The sequence below is a fragment of the Micropterus dolomieu genome, linkage group LG01 (assembly GCF_021292245.1).
Source record: "Micropterus dolomieu isolate WLL.071019.BEF.003 ecotype Adirondacks linkage group LG01, ASM2129224v1, whole genome shotgun sequence".
Lineage (NCBI taxonomy): Eukaryota > Metazoa > Chordata > Actinopteri > Centrarchiformes > Centrarchidae > Micropterus > Micropterus dolomieu.
In genome coordinates this window covers 7,551,809-7,577,857 of record NC_060150.1, presented here as the reverse complement: position 1 = coordinate 7,577,857, position 26,049 = coordinate 7,551,809, and the positions used below count along the sequence as shown (strand labels likewise).

Genomic DNA, 26,049 nt, shown 5'->3' with positions numbered 1-26,049 from the left:
CTGTGACGCGCTCTTACTTTCACATGTTAATGCTTCAATCACACTGATTCTACCACTTCTGGAAGAAACATTTATGAAACATTGCCTCAAACCCCCAAAAAATGTTGGCACAAGGATTTTAATATACACAAAATATTTTAAGTGTTACTCCATAACCATGTTTAGACGTTGTTTGTTTATCATTGAGACAAGACAGACAGGTAAAGTGAGACTGCACACTCTGTTTAGCAGCACCCTGCTTCTAATTCATTCGTATCATACCAGTATGATTACAGCCACAGTTGCACAATGAGCAGATTCACTTGGATTTTTGGTGTTTCAGTGATTTCTAAGCGAGGAAGTTACAATGCTCAGTTCAGTTTAAACCAATATTTTAAATATAGTTATAGTTTAAACCTATATCTAGGTTTAAACTGAACTGACTTCCAATCAGCAGGAAGTCATTTTTTTCCCTTTTAGGTTGCCTCTGGAGTCATGGTTAGAAAAATAGTAACCACACAGCCATTAGTCCCTCTGTATCTCAATAGCAGTAGCAAATTCCACTGACCCATGCTTACAGAGGTACAGCTCTCTAATATCCACCACATTCAGCAGTTGAACGAAGAAATTAAACTACACAAAGCATACTTTATTTTTTCACATACAATGGATGCTGCCTTTATTCAGGAAAAACAGGATGAAACAGGACAGTGCAGTGGAAGGTCGTTTGATTTAGATAAAGGCAGTGGCAAAAAGAAAAGTCTTCAACCTTGGTTTAAAAGAACTGATAGTTGTAGCAGGTCTGCAGTTTTCTGGGAGTTTGTTCCAGATATATGGAGCATAAAAATTGAATGCTGCTTCTCTGGGTTTAGTTTTTCACCATGGGGACAGAAAGCATATCTGTCTGGAAGGTTCACAAGGTAGCAGCAGATCAGAAATGTATTTTACCACTAAAGCACTCAGTGCTTTATAAACCAACAGCAGTATTTTAAAATCAGTTCTCTAGCAGACAGGAGGCCAGTGTAAATACCTCAGAACTGGACTGATTCACTGTTGTGGTCTCAGCGAGGCCTCAAGCAGCAGCGTTCTGTAAAGACGCCGTTACAGTAGTCTACTCAACTGAAGATAAATGTATGGACAAGTTCTTCCATGTCCTGCTGAAACATGTCCTTTAATCCTTGATACATCCTTTAGAAATCTGGAATCTTATTCGTATTAACTAATCTTATTAACTTTTTCATTGAATTTTGTTCATGAGATACCGAAGTGTACACACTTTTTTTTTTTTTTTTTTCTGTATATAAGCTAGAGCTGTAATGATTAAATTGTCAGATATTTATTAGTTTCAGCTTCCCAAATGTGAATATTTGCTGTCTTCTATAGTAAACTGAATATCTTTGGTTTTTGGACTGTTGATCAGAACATTTGCAGACATTGACTTATGCTTCCCACCATGCTGTATATATCAAAGTCATTTAATTCCCTAGAATTCATCACTCCGTAATGACAACAAAAGGTCCAGAGGTTGTAGAAAAGTGACATTGGCCCTAGACTCATGTCTAGACTCACAATGTCTTTAAAAGGTAGTGATTTCTTGTCTATCATTGAACTGAACTCATTTGTTCCTTGTTGTATGAAATAAAGACACTCAGCACTGATACTGCAGTGTTTTTCACTGAACCAGAGGTTAGAGCTAGCTGCAGTATAGCAAGCTTCTTTGCTTATCGATTTTAAATCAAGTCACATGTACATTTATGAAAAAACACACACATCTATCCATACACCAGGGCCCTTCGCAACCACATCCACACACGTTTCCTCTCTTTCTTCTGCTTTCCCCCACAGGCAGGCTCGGCCCCCTCAAGGTTGCAGCTGATTGAGGAGGCAGGGGTGGGATGGGAGGAACATCTAGGGTGAACACACCATTGGCTGGGACACGTGCACCCCCACTTTTTTTACCGACTCTGTCTGTCTTTGTCTCACTCAACTAATGTTTTCCCTCCTCCTCCTTCCTTTAGTTCAATTCAGTCACCGTTTTGCAGATGCTCCGCTGATTATGAAATTTCAGAAATGCTGTGCAGCGTCAGGGTGTTTCTGACATGTTAAGAAAGGGTTTTACATTAGAGCTGTGGTGGGAAACCCCCCAAAGCAAACTAACTAAAAATACAAAGTGTTCTTCCCGCCATGCATTCTTTCTCATTGTATTCTGTCTCCCTTCTTTCTCCTTGCTCTCTGCATACTGTACGGTTCTGCTTCTCTATGAATGCTGCACTCCGTCTTCCTCTGCATCCTCTTTCCTCCATTGTATCCTCTTTGTCCGTGCCAGTATTGTTATTGTACTGCTTAAAGCCACCGCCCCGGTCCTATATAGGAATATAATCTGTGTTGCCTCTTTCTACCAAATACCAGCCATTTCCCCAGGCATTTTTGTTTTTTCTTAATCCACACACAAACACTCAAACACATGTACTTAATATACACAAACATCTACGGCACCCCCAGCCTCATCTTACATTCACTGCAGATCATTTTTCTCCAGGCAAGAGTGGCGTGATCCAAATCAGGAGGAGAGAGCAGCAGATGCAGGCACACTTGAACTGGGAGTAAAACGCAAAGATGTATTTGCACACAATGGCTGAGGAGTGCGTAATCTTTAGCACTTGTTTATAGATGTGATATAGGCTCCCACATGAGTTCACACTTTACATGGAGCTAAAAGTGAGTGAGATCACAATTTTTTATTTCGTTCTGAATTATGCAGCTCTGTGACTCTCAGGCTGCTTCGCTAATGACAACACCCAGAATATTTCCAGCTCCACTGCAGTGCCCGTGAGTTAAACTAAAGCAGGCTGAATATTTAGTCATTTAAGCGTTTACAGGATATGCATATGTCTGGCAGGCCCCCGAAACTGTCAAGCTTCAAGTATTTCTATGAATCCTGTGTGTAGCCGTTTTTAGTTTAGAGAAACTGTTGACTACTTGTGGTTTCATTTCCTTCTCATCACAACAAGAAGTTCTTTGGCGACACAACACTCGAAGTAAAGCGTGTCTCACAGCCTAAATACACAGCTTTCCACCATTTGTCCAAATCAGCAGCGGAAGATTAGTCACAGCTCTGCAATGATGACAGCTAATCAAGGTTTTCTGACCGTCTTGTGTCCTTGTGCCGCTCTTGGGGCAAAAATCCAAATCTTTCTCTTGGATATTTTTCGGAGAGAAAAGTGTGCCGATCAGATTGCTCATGCACAAAAGAGGGATTGATTGCAGCCAGACGTCATGCAGATGAGGGCAGAGAAAGAGGAAACTCGACGTGGGCCGGAGAGCAGGCTTACTTGGGGGAAATTTGGATTTGTTTTTCATCTCCGGGACTCAACTGTGGAACACTTGTGTGGACCAGAGGAGGTGCGAGACATGTGTTTTGACAAGCTCCAAACACGTGCCCCTCACGCTGGGAAGCCCCTTTGGTGTGCATTATACCAAACTGCATAGCTTCAGGTGGCGGAGTCTAGACAAGGACACTGGTTTCCAGTGGAAACGCTCACCACACACACTCACAGTAGAAACAGTCGTGCTGAAAAAGTGCTGTTTATAGTTAGGGTTTAGCATATGACCAATGTCAGATGCTATTTTATCTCCTTGCGTCTGTCAGATATGATGTCATTTATGTTTTTATTATTTATTTATATATCATGACTATTTCCTCTTCACTTCATGAGCTATTTTCACATTCTTCCCCTTCTGTTCAGCACTTTATTTTGCAGACTTTCTTTCTGCTTTGGCAGGAGGACTATTGAAAATAATCCTGAATGTGTTGAAAACGTAAAAAGACTAACTTACTTTGTGATACAGACCCCTGATGCCTCTCCACCTGCACAGCTGCTCTGTAGCTGAGAGCGCCTTCCATCAGCCAGCCTGCTTTCTATCTAATTGATGAGCTTCAGACACACAAACACAAAGCACACAAACTCACACACACTGATACCTCTGCTTCTTCTTGCAAAGTGCATCTAAAATAAGTGTTTGTAAGCCAGTGAATCAGAGGACACAGAGGCGAGGAAAACTGCACTTTCCACCCTTGAATTTTATATTTAGACTTTATTTCAAGCTTTCACCGCCGCAGAATCACCATGGTGACACTTTGCACATCATTTACTTTAAATCACGTTTGTTCATTGCTCAGCGTCTTTGTTAAGAAAGCTTTATTGCCGAGAACTTGGAGCGTAACTGTCACAAAAACTCCCATAACCCTTCTCTTGTGTGCCAATAGATTTAGTCAGTGTCACACTTATTTGGTCTCTCCACTCACCAAACTGTGTTACTAAAGCTGGGCCTTGGCGGATTTCATGTTATTTTAGGGAAGGTTTTTAGTTTAGCGCGCCTGAGAATGAAATCAATGAGAGCGGGGGGAGATGGAGGGGAGGGAAGAGAGCGCGAGAAGTACACAACAGAGAGACTAACATAAACCAGATGTCCTCGATCCAATTCTGGAGTCGTCAAATGTCATATTACCTCATGGATTTAGACAAACACACACAGAGGGAGGGAGAGGGAAGAATAACCCTCTGTGTGTAATATCACTTATTGTTTGGAGATGATGCTATTTAAGGGCTATCAGATGGCCAACACTGTGTGCTAGGAACTGGCTAATGGTGACCTCAGTGCTGTGAGAGGCTCTTGGACGTCTTGCGCAACTTGGAATGATCTCATCTCTATTCTGCCTCTGGTTCTCTGTCCATTTCAAATCACTTGCGTCTTTTACCTCAACGCTTATATGCTGTTCACCCTCTATATCTTTTTCCTTTTGGTGGTGTCTTGTTTTTAGTTGAAACTTGTGCTGTGAGATAACCACTGTTGTGAATTTCTGTTAAATTAACCTGTTCGTTCTCTGCTATTGTTTGATTGTCAGAGCGCTTTGTGAACTGTTATTTGAAGAAGGTTTGTGATTTTAGTTTGCCTTTCTCTGCTTTTGTGTCTTTGTTCCTGTGTTTGCTAGACAGAGAAGTGGTTTGGTGCTTGGCTTATTGCCTCATATCGTTGCTCCGTCACTTCTCTGACAGCTGCCTCTGTGCGCTAATGTGTACTTGTGAATGTTCCTGGTTTGGAAAAGCTCTACTTATGCTCCTTGACTCTCTGCCAGGGTGTGTTACTTTAACCATGTATTGCTCAGCTTTAACGCACGGCAGCTAGTGACTGGAGAAGGTACTTTGTTCAAACAGAATGTAAATAGACATGAAGGGTTCAGCTGGATCGTTAAGCATCCTTGTTGCAATGGAGGTGAACGAAGGCCCCACCTCTGCTGTGTTTGATTATGATGCAAGTTATATTTAGCTAGTAGCTTCTTCTGCTTGATTAAAGCTAGGAGAAGATTTATCTGGTGACTTTGGTGCTTGCTGGCTGACTGACACAGTGAATGACAGGCTGCCTGCTTGGTTGTTTGTGAGATGTGATAACGGAAACTCACTCTGCATTTGTGGGTTGTGCATGTTGTATATGACAAACAACACATCTTTAGGCAGCAATTTTAGTAAAGGAACTCACCACATTGTGATTTATGGAAAGACAGAGGAGACAAAAGTAGTAAATGTACAGCTATACAGTGCACCTGTGGTAAAGGAGAGCAGCACTGCAACGCTAGCAGACTGCGGCGGGCAAACCGCATACAGAAAGTAGTGGTGTGTTTCACCAAGGCTTATTGTGCCCATTGAATACTTAGTCAACTTCAAAGACCTTCAAGCTTCAGCTATAGCTAGCTAAAGACTGATTTACTGTAGCTCACATTTTGTGAGATAATTAATCACTTGATTATTATTCTCAAAAAGAATCACTACATTCAAAAGTAAGCACATTATACAGGCAATGTTATGTTGCTATGCAGTCACCGTTAAAGCTCTCAATCTCCTCCGTGGCTGCTGAGCTGAAAGCTAACAGCTTTGTTCGCTATCGTTACGTCATATAATTGTTTTTTTAAATACTGACAGGACAAGCTGCTGGGACACTTCTGATTTAAGGGGGTCATTCTTGCAAGGCTCAAAACCCCTCTTCTCTAGACTGTGACTCAAGCAATGGATTGAAACTTGTGTTTGCTAGATTTCCATCGAACTGGTGATGTTTTTAGTTGTAGTACTCTGGCGTGTCATCACCTCTCTTTTATCTCTCGCTCTTCCCTGATGCACGCTGCTGAAGGAGCGAGCCAGAGTGTGTCAGTGAAATATGTTTTTCACGCTAAACTCGGAGCAGCACAGAAAGGCGGAGGGGGGGAGTTCACCAGTAGAGTATCTATTTACTGCAGCAGCTTCTTGGCGCAAATAAACTGAATCTACGATGAACAAGATGTAGCAGCCTCTGCTCCACCACCCTCCCACCCAGAAGCCTGACCCGGTGCAGGAGCCGCTGATTAGCTGCATACACACACACCCACCCCTTGAAACACCACCCACAAACTCATTACATCAGTGTGGTGTTTGCCTCTAAGCTTTTATCTATTCACCGCACAGCCTACCGTAATGCATTATTTATATTCCGGCTATAAAGGTCAGTGGCGATGACGTTAACGTCTCTGAAGGGGGATATCAAAAAGGTGATTATACGGAAGGGAAGCCTGCGTGCAAGCCATGAATGTTAATCCTTCAGTGATACTGGCTTCCTGGGATATTGAAAGCAATGTCAAAAAGATATGAGAGAGACTCCCTCCCCCACTGCTCTTTGTGGTTTCTGTTGTTATGGGGCAACAGATTACCAAGCCAAAGTTGATGGCTGATGGTCATCCCTGACCACAGAGTGATGGGCAGTCTCCAGCTGTCAGTCCACGAATTACAAAGACGGGGCTGAGGCTGTACCACAGACTGTAGAACAAGACTATAGTCAAGCTAGCAGCTCCATGAGGCTGCTAACATGCTCACAATGACACTGCAACCTGTTTAGCAGGTATAATGTTTACCATAAGTCTTTACATAACATGTTAGCATGCTAACATTTGCTAATTACCACTAAATACATAGTATAGCTTTGTTTTCGGGGGGGGGGGGGGGGGGGGGTCTGCAGCCATTAGAGCAACTTCACCTTCTGACATATCTTCATTAGCGTAACCACATAGCCAGACTGCTTAGGTTTCTTCTCTTGTCCTGTTCTGTGTTGCTCTGTTCTATCCTACCCGTGTGTTTGTATGTGTCCTTGTTATTTCATAAGAGGAAACACATGAGAAAAGTTCCCACTTTTAGATGACAGCCACGCGAAAGAAAACAGTTAGTCATCAAGCAGATGCCATCACCTTTCCTTTACAAAAACATCTTTAAAGTGCCATGTCATCTGTTTGTCTGTCTATTGAGCTGGACAGGAAATTGACACCATCGAGCAGCCAATTGACCCTGTGTCTTGGCCAGGGGATGGCAGTTTTGCTTATGTACAAACCACTTTGGCAGGCAGCCAAATTCAAAAGAGAGGTAGTGAGCTGTGATGATGCTGGAAAGGGCAAGTGAAGTTTGGATGATTTTCTTTTTCTTCTCCCCCAATCGATCAGACAAAGCTGTTCAGTCCAAACAAAGTGTGGGATGACTCACGTTAACCATTCAGCTCAGAGCTCCCTGTGGCTGCTCCGTCTCATTGCATTATCCCTGCTATATTTAGGAATGATCGAAATTGACCGTTCTCTGGTTTTGAGATGCATTTTTGACAGACGATAGCTGTCCGTACTAACGTCGCTAACAAATACAATGTGTTACCTGTGACTGCTTCACAATAAACCCCATGTATGGACAGCCCAGTTCAATAATTTACATAGACATAGCAGCAGTTTGTATTAGTAGCCATTTAATACAGCCCTGATATGGCGATAGTGATTAGATAAAATGACTGTAATACTGAATTTTGTGCAGACTGCGCCACTAACAGTGGAAACTACCATATAGAGAAGTAATTACAGAATGTAAATACCATAACATGTATCAAAATCGAGATTGGATTTAATTAAAAGTTTTAAGGGTTCTAACTTTAATTAGTTGACTAGGAAAGCCTGTTTAGTCAAACGGTGAATTAGACATCTTGTGAACATGATCAGGGCTGGAATGATAAATGTGTGACACAGCTGCAGTGGCAGCAGTTCAGTCCTGCGCATTTTCATCTGTTTGTTTTTTTTATTTTTTTTTGCATCCTGTTGGCTCACAGTGGTCCCTAACTCTAACCGTAACGCTCACAACTGCAGAGATTCTCTATAAGTCACCTATAAAATATAGAAAGCCCCCCAACACACACAGAAACACACAGATTATTTTCCTCCCTACTCCAACCTCTGAAGGGAAAGGCTTTGTGAACTGCAGAGTAGAAATGTGTGTTTCTGAAATGTTAAAGGTTTGCGTCTCCATCATCTCCAGTGTGAGGATGATGCATCATGTTAAAGCTACAGACAGACTGAAGAATTTTGGAGCACGCTGACTTGACCCTTATTGATTTTCTCCCTCACTCTCTCTCTCTCTTCCTCCAGACCTCCTAAATGGAGCCCAGGAGAAGTGTGAGCTGCCGTCTTTGGATGGTTTCCCTCACTGCGAGGGCAAGCTCAAGGTGAATCACTCATACGAACACACAAAAAGGCAGCCTCTCTTGGCCTCACCCTCTGTGTCTCTTTCACACATTTTTATATCTGTGTATCTATTCATTTAAAATGTAAAAATAAGTAAAAGAAGATCAATGTGGAGATATTGAAACTACATCAGCGTAAAAAGATGGCAATGACTGACAAAACCACATCTCGTTTGTTATCACCATAATGCTACAAGCGTAACCTCAGATAACCTATTGCAGTAATGTGATATGCGGAAGTTTTTAAGGCAGGTAGCAGACTGTTTATCAAGATAGAAATTCATTGTTCTACATTTAACTGTTAACAAACTGTGAAACAAGCCAGTGGCAGAGCAGTTTCGACCATATAGCAGAAATGCAGGCGTTTTAATTTTACTGGTGATAAGTAGGGGGAAGAAATACAACATGAAACAAAAGTAAATCAAGTGTTACAAATTCCTAAATCCAGTCTTCTCCCTCGAAGCTTCAGTTCATGGTTTTTAGGCGATGACAAAAGCAAAACTATGTACTTTTGGAAGATGAAATAACACATTCCTTTTCTTACAAACGAAGAGCTGCAATAAAACACACCCTTGCTCACATCATTACACTTAGAGTTTTTGCTGCTACAGCTTTACTTGTAGCTTATGGCTAACCTTGGCAAACTTATGATTATCCTGTAATTTCTTTCTCATGGGCAAAGTGTTCAGCAAAAAGTTACACAGGCTCGCTTTAAATATGCATCAACAAGAAGGCTTGGGCCACTTCCTACAAGATATGTTCTTATTATGGTATTTTAAATTACTTTTAACTACAATTTTAAGTCGATAATATTACTAAATATTATTTAATCTGTTTTTGAACAAGGGTCTAGTAATTTTCATTTTGAAGACGCTTGTTCTACTTAAAGGTACCATGTGGAGTTGTCTTATAAAAAAACATAGTCATGTTTATATTCAGTGTTTTTACCAAAGCACACACTGTGTGTACCCTTGAGACCTAGCAAACACGTTAAATGCATTTTATTCTTCATTAAACATTTGCAAAACCGATTGTTTACATCCATATTTGCTAGCTAGCAGTCTTGTTGTTACGTTTTTTTGTGGCATTATTGCCACTAGCTGTCGATCAGTGTAATAGCGTGAAACTGACGGCAGAAAAGTGTATTGTTTTGACGCACACTCATGTGCCTACATGAGCTACACAAATTTGGCCCCCGATCACAAAAGCATTGCTCCATAGCGCTCCTAGTGGTCAAAAACTCCTTAATTTCACTCATATTTAATCTTTCTCTTAAAAATACATACAATTGTTCTTATCCAAGTACATGACTTTGTATGACCAGTATTCACTCACCATGCACAATTTCAGTCTAATATACGGGGGGGTGTGCGGGTCTTCCTGGAACTGATAAGGCCGTATCGTACACACCATCTGCTCAGCCAGTCCCAGTCCTCCACTGATACTGTCAGCATTTCCAACTGTGCGCCAGGCGATGCCAAAGCTTGCTACACACACACACGCTGTTCATGAGCCTGTTTTCAGAAAGGCATCAAAATTCACCAAACTGGTTTCCACAGCAGTTTTACAATCGGTGCACAGTTTGTAACATCTGACAAACCCATTTTCTCAGTTTATAGAGCTCTTAGGTCGTCGTTTAAACAAATATAGTACAATCTTCATGCCTTCACCATCCAAGCAACGCCGATCCAAGCCCATCTGCCAGGTCTCCCCTCTATGTACAGCTCTGAGAACTCGTATTTCCCCGAGTGCTGCTCCCTTAGGTTACTGTAAGTCAGCATGCATGATGTACTGTCAGTCAGTCCACACAGTCCACATCAGAGAAATCTGCCTGCTAGGGATCAAATTAGAAGAGAGGAGACGGAGCAGCGTGTCATTTACTATTTTTACTAACTATTATTTATTAATTTTGGAAAATTCATTGAGGATGCGGGTTCTTCCGCCGTAGTCAAGAATGCCATTTTCACGTTGATTTATTTCCACACATTCACACATTGGAGCTACCCCAGAACAACCTCTCGCAATTCCTGTTGGCCACTGAAAAGTTCCACTGGATGACTTGCAGATGTGTTTGATGAAAGGGATATTTTATTTTCAAACTCCACAGATTTTCCGTTTGATTCCAGGGATTGGCGCCAAGACTTTTAAGTCAATCCTGCTTCTTTAACCACAAGAACAGCCTGGACTGTTTCCACGAGGGTAGTGAAAACTAGATAGTTAGCTAGTGCTATAGATTTTACAGCCGTGCATTATGTATGCTCTCAGCACAGCCTGCCCACACACCACAGTCGCTGGTAAAATGCAAAATCAACCTGACTTTTTTGTATCCTTTCAAAGAGCTCCATTATTAGAATGAAAAAAAGCTCCAAATGACAGTTGTTTGGCTGTCTGTTTGAAAGCTTGAGTAGAGGTACTTAACAGCTGCTGATAAAATGAATTTGACTGCTATTACCTCACAGTGGGCTCATATATTTTACTGATAAATGATTAAAGTGTTGGGTGAGTGGAGGCTGGTATTTTAGTGAGAATGTATGTGGTGCTCAGCTTTAATCTTGCCATTTCCTCCTCTACCTCAGTGGATGAAGGAGATGTGGCGCTCAGACTCCTGCTATTCCAACTACGGCGTCGATGGATCCACCTGCTCCTTCTTCATCTACCTCAGCGAGGTGAGCCCTGTGTCTGTGTTAAATGCATATTTGAAGTTGATGCAGGTGTCCATATCTGTAGAAATGTATTTGAACCCAAGAAAAAGTCTAAAATGTCAACAAATGGCGGCATTTGCGCACATAAGAGGATCATTTTCACTAAGCTGGGAAAATGTTGACAGTAAAACTTGTGGATTTGACCATTAACTTATGTTAAATGTAAGTTATAGGGACTTTTTTCTGTTGACAGAATAGTTTTGAATATTGCAGGGGGGAGGGAAGGTAAAAGAAGATGAAGTCTATTTCTATTCAAATTAAGAGCAAAATGTAACAGAAATTTCCATAAAATCTAGTCAGCCACCTTTCAACATCTAAAGAAAAAGAAGCACAATGAGATGAGGGCCAGTCAAACCTCAAACATTGGAAAATGAAATGAAAATGTTTTTTATTTTATTTGCTCAAATTTTCATTCAGGTATTTAAACTGTTATATGGAAACTCACTTACTGTAAAGCAGTTACATCCAGATGTGCAGGCCACAGGCAGTCAATTTGTGCAGTGCAGGTCATCACGGTAAGAAACATCAAATTGAAAACCACTTGGGCTTCATGGGTCCAGACCACAGTTGGTCATGGCACAGCATGGTGCGAGAATCCCAACTCCCAACCACACCTAGTTTTCAGTAGCATCCCACAGCAAACAAACATTCTTCTGAAGTGCTACAATTTCATCAAAACATTATAGATTTTAAATGCAATTCATAGGGAAGCTGGTGTAAAAACATATCTGCTAAACTCAAAGGATGAGGTTCTAGATTTTTGGTTTTTTATTTATAATATTATTATTATTATTTCATTATTATTCTGTCTCTCAATACTTCCCTCCCCTGACTCTGGCTCTCATTCCAAAGCCATTCTCCTACTGAAATAGTAAATATTTAAAAAGATCAAGAAAATGTAGTTTGATTTTGACGGAAAAAAAGGCTCAGTAATTAGCTGAAACAGCTGGCCATATCAGTCGCACTGTATTGGGAACATTTACATTTAACATTTGAATAATTTAGCTCCTAATAACTTACAGAGAGCACGGGAATAGAGCAAGCTGGGAACATACCAGCGCAGAGAACCCAGCAGAATAAATGGTTCAGAGCCAGTGCGCCGTGACAACATTCCTGTAACCTGAGAGTGATCACATAAGAATGAAGCGCTAAAAATATGAGCAAAGGAGAGAGGTAGAGGGGATTTCATTTTTAATGAGAGCAAATTAGAGTGTGTCGAAGAGGGATGGTGTGGGAGAAAGAGGAGATGATTCAGTTGGATGGGAGGGAGGGGGCGTGTGAGGTGCTTCTTGAAGAGATGAGTTTTCAGCCTCCAAGGGAAGACGTGGAATGACTTTGCCACCCTGCCTTAGTCTATGCACATCCCTAGCAAACGGGAGAGACTGCCAGACCAGCATGGAGGAATCGTACATTATTGACGAGCACTAACGTATAGAAGCTTGTGTTCCTTTTAAGGAATGCTTTGAGAGTTTCAATTTTGCATGATTTGCCAGATCAGTCAGCAAAATTCATTTCTGGTGATGAACTGAATCGTGTTGTTAATTCTAATGAAAGTCTGATATAAGAATTGAACAAGTTTGAGGAAAAGATTTTAATATTTTTCCTTTCAGCGTCTCTGTAATAGCTTTCATTCAGCCCTGAAACTAAACTAAAATATGATGTGATAATGATTTTCTATTACACGTTTTCCTGTTTTACACTCTTTACACAGCCACATGCTCAGATCGAGAAACAGCTCTGCTTCCCATGAGACACAGCTGTGATTTATTATTTCAAAGATCCTTCACAGATCATAGCCATGATTACTGAATTATGCTTGTTTTTGATTCCATGGTGCATTTCTCCTTCTCCCTCTCTTCTGCTGGAAAAATGTCCATCTTAATGAGTTGTTTCATCAAGCGCCGATTTTTCTTCTGTTGGAGAGCTCTTCCTTATCTTTTTGTTGTTAGAAAACTTGGCCAAAGGGAGATTTTATTTTTATTTCTTTAAAGAAAGCTTTCTGTCATGGCGTCAGCCCTGGAAAAGGTCAGTAGCCTGTTATGAATATTGTATATGAGCTGAAAGCGTTGCTGTGTTTGGAAATAAAAGTGATATGGACAACAGCAAAACCCATTAGGAGGAGAGAAACCTTTTCTTTCTTGCTCTCTGTTCGTGTCCTTCCAGTGCTTATGAAACAGGGATTATTTACAGGAAACAAGCATTTTCTATAAACAAGAGTAAAGATTCAAAACGGATGTATCTGCTCTCTGTTTGTCTCGATGCTGCCAATCGAACAGCCCTCAGGCTCCACTCCTGGTCATGTGATCTCATGGCTGCTATGGCAATAAGCATGCATTTCCATTTAGAAACTGCTGCGATCGAGTCTCTCCATCCATCGCAGCTTGTCTGTTAAGAACACACACCCACACAGACGTTCAGCCTCAACACACACCCTTTTCCCATGTATAATTCATACTTGTCGACCGCCATGTTAACCTTGCAAAGGGGCCAACCAGAGAGGGCAACATATCATCAGATGTCAGCTGTAGAAGGTCAGGGCTCAACTAGCATTGTGTGTGTTGCGATCTGAGAAGGAGAATAAACACACACATACCTTGTCTCTTGTTGCTGAGATAGACAAAACTCGCCCATCACTTCTCCATAAACCTCTCCAACTCCACTCGTGTGGGATACAAGAGGAAGGAAATGCTGAGACAGAGAAGTAGAAGTTAAGGGACGAGTGAGGGCACTTAATTTAAATCGGATTTAAAATGCTGCCAGTGTTCATAGTGACCGCAAAGTCAAAGTGGTATCTGTCTAACATCTAACAAATGATCCGTCTCCTCTGTGTATGGGTGTGACCTTTCGGCTCGAACGAGCATTTCTAACTGCCTTTTGTTTGCTTTGGGGGGGGGAGATAATATTTACTTTCTAAGGAATTGTGGCCTGCTTTTTAGCTGCTAAACGGTCAAACAAATTTGCACCTGGGAGAAGTAGTAGGTGTAAAATATGCAGCACTGTTTCATCAGACACAAACACAGAGGAAGTGAGACTATAGCCAGGTCACTACAATGAGTGAGAGGGAAACCGTGAAAGTGACACACTAAAGAATATTGCAGCAAATTAAAAGATGAATTATGAGTTACTTTACACTAGCTCTGTTCAGCACAGCAACAGGAAGATGAAGAGGAGCAATATGACAGAATCCTTTCTTCTTTGAATTTGTCCTGAATTTTAGTGGATCGCAGCAGGTCCAAGTAAAATACGAATGAAACAGTCAGCATTGCTTATAATACTCATACTATAGCTTCTACTTAGAGCAGTAACATAGCATTGATTTGTCATAACCCATTCAGTCACTGCTCTTTTAGTAGAATATTGGGATTTATAACCAAGTTTCCTCACATATAGCCGCCTTTTTGCAGGATGAATACACTGCGGTTCCAAAAACGCCCCGCTAAATTGAAGATTTAGCCCTAGTATTTGTGCCCCTGGCAGTCATTTGCAGCAGGATTGTTAAGTATCCCCTTAAGGCTCTAACAAGGCAGTTAGAGTCTGACTAAATGTGCTTTAGCTAACCTATGTTTGTGTGTATCTGTATGTCTTTGTGTGAGTATGTCTTAAGTGCACCTTAACAGTTAGTAAAAAATGGTAATGTTGGTCTCCAGTTAACTAAATGTTTGTGATTTGATAGGTGGAGAACTGGTGTCCTCGCCTGCCCTGGAGGGCAAAGACCCTGAATGAAGAAATAGACAGGAGGGGACAGGTGAGAAACACTGTAAACTGAAAACACAGCGGACCCTTTAACTTCTGCAGCTGCTCTTTCACACTGTTACGCTGTTAGTTGGGGGGTAAAACTTGTACACTTACCTGCAGTTGCTGCTGTCATGAAACTGTATGTCCAAATTAAAACTCAGCAAAACCCTATTGACATAACTTTATTTTAAAGCTATCTTGCACCATTACTAAAAGATGTATTTGGGTATCAGATTACATTTCAAGTGTCATGCTTGCGGTCCAATGTATTCATTGAGAGGCGTGTGTGTGACAACCTCAGACTTTGTGACAGCGAGTTGTGCCATTAGCATAAATTTTTAAACAGAGTCCCTCTCGAAGTGAAGTCCCACTTCATCATCCTGTGTAATGTGGAGACACCACAGAAGAAAATGACACTCCCTGCCATTTAATGGGTTATTTAATTTTAACTGGGTATTGTTTTTAACATACAGTTGTTTAAAATGTCCCCAAATGGCAGCAAAGTGTGTGTGAGCGGTAATTTCCTCTGCAGCGTGTATGCTCATATTAAACGCGGCAAATGAACAAGCAGGCTGAGGCTGATCCACAGTGCCAACATGCCTCGATGGCATAAAAGAGCCGAGCGGTTCTCAGAGTCCAAAGCCGGAGTGACGGGACCTTGGGACAAATCTGGAATAATGATCTTCTATCCCTGCCAGTGCGGCAGCTCACTCAAATCCCACTTAGGGAGCTTCTCAGGGCTGACTGGCTTGTGCACAGTCCACAGTATCAGCGCTCCTCGAAAACACCCCTTCCCTCTACTGCGGGTGAATCAATATTAAGCACTCTTCATCCCCTCTCTGGATGCATCAACAGCGCTGAGCCCTCCGTGGTGGCGAGATGCCATTTGACAGGCTTTGGAGATTTTAATTCAGGCCCAGATTTTAATAGGTTCAGTCTGCGGAAGTGATTTCCTGTCGTGATGAGGGATGCTAATGCTCCGCAACAGCCTTGTTTCAGCCACCTTAGCAGCTGGTAATGGCACTGTGGTTTCTGCTTTTCTCACTCTGTCTTTCCGTCAGTGGCACTGTCTCATTCACTGCTCTTCTTTCCTCTTCTCGGGCTGTCCGCACATTAAGTATTACTTTGGCTTCTATTCATCAGTCATCAGTTATACATGTCATTTCCTTCTGTTTCTTTAATTTGACTGTCTAAAAAGTGAATATACTTTGTGCTGGAATTTCCTCTCCTCTCCTTTCTTTGCAGCCTGAATGCTTCACTATTTGTTGTTTTCTCACAGCTTTCACTCTAAAGATTTATTCTGAGGTTTCTTTGATATCTGGCTCTCAGGAGAGATCTCAAACATATGTTGTCGGTACACGTTTTTGTGTGCCGTCAATGTATCATTTCCTCCGCAGATGACAGTTTATGATGGTTATTATTGCCTCAACAGAAGCACTTGAACTCCAGCTTTAGTGATTATAGAGAGATTTCTTGGACAAATGGGACACAAAGGCTGACAAGTGGTACAACATACTTTTCTTTCTGTATCCATTGAATCTATCTGCCAGTCTAAGGTGGTAAAATATATGATTAATTATAGATAAACATTTTATCCATAAGCGTGCTGTGTTTGACTTTGAGCAGTGGCATGAAAACAGCCCTTCAGCCATTTGGATATTGCAGTAGTCAATATTGCAATTCTAAATTAGATGAAATACATTTTTAAAGCTCCCCATGGGATTATGTCATGGCAGCAGCTGAAAGAAGGATGAAAGCACTTGAGACAGACACAGCAAAGCAACTGGATAACAAATTGAACATAATGTTACAGTGTCACAGATTAGATTAGATGTACAACTCCTCACAGTGTTCAGTAGTAGCAGACAACTGTATGGGGTCATACCGACTGTATCAGTGTTGGCTCTGTGTGCGCAGGCGGAGGTCCGGACCAGTTTCGAGGAGCTTTACCGCGTGATGTCCCAACGCGAGGAGTTCCGCTGGATGATGCTGAGGATCAAACGCATGGCTGAGCCGTGGGTCAGCGCCATCCGCTCACTGGCTGCCAAGCAGAACCTGGCTAGACGTCGGAGGAAGAAGGTGGGCATAACATATAGAACATCGTAGTACAAAGGGATTTTACACTCAGTCGGGCAAAGAGATCTGCTATATTAGCTTTATTTTGGTGGCAAGTGCGACCAAAATCTGCTGCACGTCACAGAGCAATGCACATCTATTATAGAGAGTTGTGTTCCCCTTTTTTGTTTTCTGTTTTTAGGCTGTTCATGTTAACAAAGTAACACATCTGTTTTTGCATTTTATCCAAATAAGCTATTGTCCTTTCTTCCTGAAAGATTAGATCTGCAAATTCCACTAAGCTGGATTTTTTTAAGGAACTACTACTACAACTGCTCACTAGACACAGTGTTTTATGAATAAAAAGCTTAAATAAAAGCTGTGAGCCGGATGTACTGTAGGTGTAATTAATATATCAGCTGGTGACAGAATACCATTTAAAATGGGCATGTATTATTTCTTTATCTGTCAACGCACATACAGAAACAGGTGCAAGCAGACATAATGAGTGTAATTCTAAATTTAGTTGACTTATTTGGGAGAATGCAGCTCCTACTCCAAAAAATATCGCATATGAATATAAATGAAGCTATGAGCTTAAAATTTAATGTTTATCTTCCTAAAAGTGTAACCCTGTCGAAAACTTTCTGAAAACACCTCACCTTTGCTTTCAGCCTGTTGAAATACGTGCACCAGGTGCACACGCACACTCCCATACACACACCTTTTCACACTTACAGACCGCCCCACTTCTGCTCAGGGAAGAGATAGTGGTGGGAAAGGATTGACATGGGTATTCCATTGTATCCCAAGCTGGTAGCATCTCCCAGCACGGAATAATGGGCTCCACACTTTCCCCTGGCCTTGTGAATAATTCAAATCACATTCCCATGATAGACCGGTGCTGATGCAAAGCAGCATCCCCTTTAGCAAAGCAGAGAATACAAGAAACAAGAACCCTCATCTACCCAGCTACTGTATTTATCTGTTGTATCTCACCTATCCTTCTGTACTTTTCTCAATTTAATCTATTCAGACAATAATTAAACAGAGTCCAGATACTTTCAAAGCCAGGTCTTTATTTCAGCCGCTAATCTCTTTTGGATATTAATCTGCACATATTAATCCTTGAATAGTGTGCTCTGGGACTGGGGCTGGCTGTCAACAATGAAAAATGTGTCGGTCACTTCAAACAAAGCCTACTATGACTTCCTACTCCTGCTGTGGAACACTGTGTTCCTCTCTGCAACTGAGAACCATCCTCTGTGTGTGTGTGTGTGTGTTGTTCCTGTTTTAGTTAAGTTGCATCCATTTTTCTCAGCATGTGCACTGTGCACCTGACAGCATACAGGGAAAGAGTCGAACTGCTTTCATAGTCCCCTACTAGGATAAACATGCTTTTTTTACACCCCCATATAAATCTTTTCAATACAAAACCAATGGGGTGTATGAATTGTTTGTCCACCATTTTTGGTCTTGTCCTCCCTTACATTATACATTCACTGTCACTGAAAAACATCTTTAATTATAACGCTAGCCTTTTTTCAGCTAGCTTCCGTTGCGCTAGCCTTGACCAGACAATGCATTTCCCCCGTTGGAAGCCTTATCAAGTGTGCAACTTTCTTATAAAGTGTTGTTCCCACAATAATCTACAGATGCATTTACTTTAAATGGTGGTATTTATAAAAAAACAAGGCTAAAAAAATCTGCTGAAGTAAATTCTATGCTGTGAGTGTCACATATTTTATTCCCTACTTTGTCTCCCTTCCATCAGATCTTGGTGCACTTGGGCCTGCTGACTAAGGAGTCGGGCTTCAAAATAGCAGAAAACGCCTTCAGCGGTGGCCCTTTGGGCGAGTTGGTCCAATGGAGTGATCTCATAACCACGCTGTACCTGCTGGGCCATGATGTTCGCATCTCCGCCTCCCTGGCCGAGCTCAAAGAGTCAGTACCAAACGCACTGTGATGTGCCTTAAGTGCACTTTGTACTGTATGTTAAGAAAATGTACCTGTCATACTACCACGTGTTCTCGGTTGGACTGGGACGGCAGGAGATAATCATGCATAATTTGAAAAGACCAACTTTATTTAGTGTTTGCGCTAATCAGAGTTGACAAAGGTCATAATATATAAGCATAGATAATAGGGGTGGGGAAAAAAACAGCATAGTATCGTGATATTTGCCATGGCAATACTGTATCGATACACGGATGCCAAGCATCGATATTTTGCAGATGTGAGTTTTAACTTTTTGGTACTAGAATAATAAGATCTATTGCTTTTTTAGTCCACTAGAAAACTTAACAGGACCATATAGAGGACTGAAAAAGTGATATGAACAAACAGAGAAATGTATCTTTTCAGATAAACAGATGTTGACAAAGTTTGACTTTAGGGACCTAATTGGAAGTTGGAAAAAGGTAATAAATTGCAATGTATCTCGATATATTTAAAATCGAATAACAACATAAATATCGCGATAATATCGTATCGTGGGGCCTCTGGTGATTCTCACCCCTAATAGATAAACAAACAATGTGATAAAAGTGAAGGTACTACTGCATATTTGAAAAAAGTTAAGCCTTTTGTGTCTCCAGAGGGAGCTGCACCAAGTCTAATAATTTGCCTCAAGTGATGTCACTCTGGGGTTGTTGAGTTAGAATAAGTTGGATTTACCACCCTTCTATAATCGAGGCTACATTAGCCGCTACTAGCATATCACATCTGAACCTATTACCAAACTGTCGCCAGTCAGAGCTGCATTGTGGGAAGAATAATGCATTCAGTAAAAAGGACTTAAAATCAAAGCACCCCATTTTGTTTTTATTTAGGTAAACCAACCACCTCTCAGTATGGGATTAAAGTTTTTTGACTCGGGGTAAACAAATGATGCTCTCATGTTATGTGTTTTAATATTTATTGGTGGTTTTTGGCACACTGACTCACCTTGCATAGTGGGTGCATACTGATTGACATGGATACAGTACACTGTGAACTGCTGTGCCTCTGCGGTCTGGGCTTTTAGACTAAAACTAATCTGTCATTCTAGCCTCCATGGACCGTCCTCACTATGTCACAGATCTCTTTTTTTTTTTTTTTTCCTTTTACTCTAGTAAGGCATCATCATGCTTTGATTTAACCACTGGCCTGTTAGATGAAAATCTGAAACATGTTTAGTGAAATAAAATTCAAATAACAAACAGCAGCAGACAAACATTTGATTCTTTTATTGGCACATCTGGATAGATTTGGTGTTTTAAAGTTGATTTTAATTCCAAACTTTTCTCCCCAGGATCATGCGCAAGGTCATGGGGAATAAGTCCAGTTGCCCAACCCAGGGTGACAAGGTGGTTGAGCTCATCTACATTGACATTGTCGGCCTCACGCAGTTTAAGAAAACGCTGGGACCTTCCTGGGTCCACTACCAGTAAGTACATGTAGATTAGATTTGTTCTCAAACAGCTTCTGACACAAACGCACAGTTTTCTCACAGTTCATTTTAAGAGATTTCTATATTTGCGTTTGATTTAAAGTTGATATGTTGCTTGCTTAAGTTGCCGTCACCAAATCTGATCAAACCGCACCCACAGAGTCCTGATGAACCAGATCAGCTGCATTTTTGATTGTTAAACTCTAGTAAATAATATCAGAGATGTTTTTTTTTTTTTTTACAAAGCCAAAACAAGTACGGAGACCTTTAATTATCTAATGTGAGAAGCAATTTTACTTGTACTTGATGTTGTATGGTAAATTCTTATTTGATTGGGACAAAATCACTTGTTACTAGACAGTTTTAGACCCTGCCAAATCAACACACTATAAAATTTGCATAACATAATTTAATGTTTATCTTTAACTTTATTTATCCCCCCCCAACTTTCATACTGGCTGACTTCCCAGTATAACCATAGTTTCCTACAAGGGACTTTTGCGCAGCTCTGCTTGAGCAATTGAGTTAATTATCTTGTACTGAAACTTCTTGTTTAAGTGTGACCTTACTCTTACAGATTCTCCGAATCATTTTGTCAGCCACTCAGTGAATTCAGTAATTTGTACAGTTCTCTAACCTTGTGCTGCCACTGCAAACTGTGATTTAACGGCTTCTCTCAAATGTGCAAAGAGCATTGGGTTGAGGCTTGTCTGGCACTTAGTGGGACAATGAGTCTATTTTCTGCTCATACATTACCACCATTTCCCAAAAGGCCGCAGTAGCTTCTGTTGTTCGCGATGTTTTCACCCGCCGAGTCTGTTCTCTCTCTGATTGCTCCGCTGAGGACTGTTGATGAGGCCCTCCTGGTTTGTTTTGAAAAGAGCTCTCATCAGCTCTGACTGACAGGAAAAGAGACTGAACAATAAGACTGGTGGCACTAACGGCCCCGCCGGTTCCTCCTGCTAGTCACCAGGTTTTGTTTGCCTTTGACATAACACCTTAACCTGCATCCACTCCCTTTGAGCCCTGAGGAAATTGATTCAGCCTCAGTGTAATATTAGGTCCAGATGCTTTTTCTACATTTTTTTTCCCTACCATTATTGAACACTTACTGAAGATCACTGTGCGCATTCTAGGAGCTTTGTGAAAGAGGACGTAGACTGCAGGTTGCCGCCATTTTCCTGTAAGCTGCATGCCAGATTTGTTTGCATACAGGACCCCATATTCTTGCAAACACTGTGGGATGAAAAGTTAGTCGTCAGCTGCGTGTGGTCCACAAGTTTGATTTCATCACTTTGCCTCTTCCTCCTCTGACTAATCTGTAGCTTCTGTTTCCATTTGTTACTTCCTCACTTTTTTTTGCCTGAGAACTTTGTTTTGACACGACACTCTCTGCATGTATAGCTTTTGTGTGCATGTGGGTGTGTGATTCATGCCACAGGCTTTTTATCCACAGTGTCACTTGTTCAGGTATTTGTGGCACTGTCAAGACAACAGCTTGCTTTGGCAATTTTGGGATTTGCACGTCATATAGTGGTAACATGTAAAAGCCAATATTTTTAGACCGTTTTGGCAGACCATTGTTATAATTTAGTTCACTAAGCCCTGCTTCCTTTAGTTAATGTTGCTATGCCTTGTTGCAAGCTTTTCCATGTCACATATGCAGTTAATAATGACAGCAGTGACAGATTTCCCACTCATTCGTTGTGGTCATTATTAAAAGAATGGATCTAGCCCTAGCTAGCTAGATAACATTCACTTTGAGTTGGTTGACTTCTTTCAGACTGGCAAAGTTATTTCTCAAAAACATTCCCAAATCCAATACAGAGCAGGACAAAGCGACTAACCTTACCTTCAACTCTGATATAGCAGTAAGTAGCGTCTGAGACCAATGTCACTTAGTGTGTGTGTGTGTGTGTGTGTGTGTGTGTGTGTCAATCATGAAAGGGACTATTTGTAATGTAACCTTTAACACCACATAATAAACACTGAATTATTACTGTAGCTAACTAGTCAGCCAGCCTTGCTGTTTGCCACTTGTGTTGCTGCAGACGAGTAAACCATTGCTGTTCAGGGGAATTTTCACAGACAGTTGATCAAATGACTCAAGCGCATTTAAAGGCCAGAGGTTGTTTGTGAGTTTATCAAAGGTTTTATAGGTGTTCATTTATTGCCTGTTGAAAACCATTCAGGTTAAAGTTTAAGTGGAACACATTGTTAATAAAACGGAATTTTTATGGTTCATGACGAGGCAATGTTAAAGTATATCTGTCCCAGCTCCATGGTGTCGTGTCTCATTTACCATTTTTTTTAAACCAAACCCTGATGTTGGCCAGTAATTCAGCTTAATGCTTTTGTAAGACAGATCATTAACTCATATGTCTGTTAATCATCCAGCTGGTGTGTGTGTGTGTGGGGGGGGGTTCTGGGGGCATGTTACAGACCCTCTGGTCGATTCACAGGAAACAGAAATTCCCATGTGATGCAACTGTTTTCTAATGACCCATATGGAACCATTTTAATTATTGCTGCATTCACATGGGAGATGATCATGGCAGGAGAGAAACATATAATTTACCATACTTATACATTATCCATTTGGGATTACTTCAGGTGAACGACATTATAGTGAAATGACACTTTTACTTTGAAAACAACATCCCCACTCAGCCCAGCTTGTGATATCGCCGCAAATGTGGCTAAGTGCATACTTGTTGAGCTGAACAGCCTCAACTCCCGCCCAATTTTGATGCCCCCTGTCAACTCGCTGGACTCAGAATATGTGCTGAAAGCCCCACTGCAACCATATTTACCTCATGTTATGACTAAACCAGCACTTCCCCATCTGTTGAGGGTATATCTACCGGGGACAGATGAGGGTTGTTTTTCTCCGGAGCGAGTGGAGATGGCATGTGGGCATGTTGTTGTTGTTGTTGCTCTGCTTTCAGTCTAAACTTTCCTCATGGTGAATGTGTTTCCCAGCTCTCTGCTCTCCCAAGGCCTTTCACAGTTCACACAGGCAGCTGCACAGCATCTGCCTGGGCGGAAAGACGATCGCCGAGAGAGAGGGAGAATTTTTAGGAGCAGATGTCTCTGTGTTAGGGATGTGCATCACAATTTTTGATTTTCTATACACGATTTATTTTATCTCACTGTGTGGCTACTTTAAAGAAACAGATTAATGTACTTCCATCATCTTATAAGTTAGACAGCTTGCATGAGGGGTGTAAATGCAGCAATTAAAAAAAAAAAAAATGTAAACCTTGTAAGATGTGCATTTTGTGCAATTTGGCGCCCCTACTGTTTCAGAGTGCATCGTAAAAAAAGGACAGATGTAAAATTATGATTACATAACTTAATTATAATTAAAAACTAGCAAGTCAACAACTTTGCTGACACAGCCAAACCTCAAGCAAGTGCGACATCACAAGACATAGCAAAATTACTAACTAGTCCAAAAGAAAGAAAGCCAGCTAGCCCGCTGTTTAGCAGCCTTTTTTTTGTACCAAGCTTTCGCGTCTGCCATTAGTTGGAGGCTGCTGATCCCAGTTATGTTGCCCACTCGCCCGGCTCTGGCTCGACACCGGTGCTGCTCTCCACCAGCAGCGGCATAATGTTGCTTGAAACTAGCCAATAAAGCTAGACAGTAACAAATGCAAGACCTCTTACAGTACCGTCATCAACTCAAGATTTATAACTAGCTGCTAAACCTCTGTCTGTGTCACCTCTCGCTGATTTTGCCAACTTTGCTCACACAGCCAAACAACAAACAAGCGCAACAACACAAGACGTAGAAAGCCAGCTAATAAGTTATTAATTACTAGTCCAACAGAAAGAAGGCCAGATCGGCATCTGTCACGGCAAACGGAAAAGGCCAGTCTGATATCTACTCTTGTCCTGTCTCTTGCTCGGTCAAGCTCTCTATTTCTCTTCCTCGCGTCCTCCGACAACGTCTTCTTTGGTCTCTTCGCAGCCTCTGCCATTTTATCGATGGCTAGCTTCTGCCAAATAACTTACATTGTATATTATATACATTTTGTTTCTTGTTATAGCTTGTGAAGGGTTTTATTGATGTTTTGTATTGTAGTGCTGTTAAGCATTACGCTGTTCTTGTGATAGAAATCCTGCCAGGGGGTTTCAGTCTTACAAAGTGCCACAGAAAACTCCCCGGCCTGGAGCGATAATGACAAAGACTCGATTCACCCTATTACAAGTCAGTGTGTCATCAAAAACATTTTGAAGCTGTTATTTTAAGATAAAAACACCACTCACAGTAAGAGTGCTTGAAGGTACTCTTACTGTGTGTGTGTGTGTGTGTGTGAGAGAGAGAGAGTGTATATAGTGTATATACATGTCTGGCTTCCTTTCACTATATGATAAATGCTGAGTTTTCTACCTTGACCCACAGTGGGAGTCACTTAATTTTACTTTTTTGGGGGGTTTAAGATGGCCAATAGAGGAGGTTCATCATTTTAGGATTTTACTACAGAGTTAGAACTAAGTAGACAAAGTGTGGGAGGGAAAGATAGATTTTATAATTTGTGAAAAAGTCAGCCGATTGATATTGGCTTTGCTCTCTTTCATTGGCCCCTTTAACTTTCAAATCGAAATATGCAGACAGCGGGGAACAGGGCAGACCAGACATAATCAAACCAGTATTTAGAAAAGAGAAGTGAGGGAGTTAGTGAATCCAGAGCATGGAGTTTAAGCTCATGAGGGAGTGGTTCTCTGCATATATACCATTCCCTCTCCTGGTTGTAGTCTAATTAATCCTGTGCTGTGACCTTTGAGTCAGTCACGATGTTCATTCACAGTCTCACACCTCCACAGGCCCGGATTTCACTATTTCAGAGAGAGAGAGAGAGAGAGAGAGAGAGAAGTATTTGAACACCCTGCTATTTTGCAAGTTCTCCCACTTAGAAATCATGGAGGGGTCTGAAATTGTCATCGTAGGTGCATGTCCACTGTGAGAGACATAATCTAAAAAAAAAAAAATGAAATCACAATGTATGATTTTTTAACTATTTATTTGTATGATACAGCTGCAAATAAGTATTTGAACACCTGTCTATCAGCTAGAATTCTGACTCTCAAAGACCTGTTAGTCTGCCTTCAAAATGTCCACCTCCACTCCATTTATTATCCTAAATTAGATGCACCTGTTTGAGGTCGTTAGCTGCATAAAGACACCTGTCCACCCCATACAATCAGTAAGAATCCAACTACTAACATGGCCAAGACCAAAGAGCTGTCCAAAGACACTAGAGACAAAATTGTACACCTCCACAAGGCTGGAAAGGGCTACGGGGAAATTGCCAAGCAGCTTGGTGAAAAAAGGTCCACTGTTGGAGCAATAATTAGAAAATGGAAGAAGCTAAACATGACTGTCAATCTCCCTCGGACTGGGGCTCCATGCAAGATCTCACCTCGTGGGGTCTCATTGATCCTAAGAAAGGTGTGAAATCAGCCCAGAACTACACGGGAGGAGCTGGTCAATGACCTGAAAAGAGCTGGGACCACCGTTTCCAAGGTTACTGTTGGTAATACCCAAAGACGTCATGGTTTGAAATCACGCAT

At 41.3% G+C, this 26,049-nt stretch overlaps 1 protein-coding gene across 1 annotated transcript in view; it reads left to right on the top strand.

Moving 5' to 3' along the window:
• Positions 1–26,049, top strand: part of mgat5 (alpha-1,6-mannosylglycoprotein 6-beta-N-acetylglucosaminyltransferase) — a 134,100-nt gene that overhangs the window by 25,592 nt on the left and 82,459 nt on the right. Inside the window, exons 5-10 of the mRNA XM_046054948.1 lie at positions 8,456–8,532; positions 11,127–11,216; positions 14,926–14,997; positions 16,905–17,066; positions 18,817–18,986; positions 20,335–20,469. Of these exons, the coding sequence (XP_045910904.1) occupies positions 8,456–8,532; positions 11,127–11,216; positions 14,926–14,997; positions 16,905–17,066; positions 18,817–18,986; positions 20,335–20,469 (706 nt within the window). The remainder of the gene's footprint in view (positions 1–8,455; positions 8,533–11,126; positions 11,217–14,925; positions 14,998–16,904; positions 17,067–18,816; positions 18,987–20,334; positions 20,470–26,049) is intronic.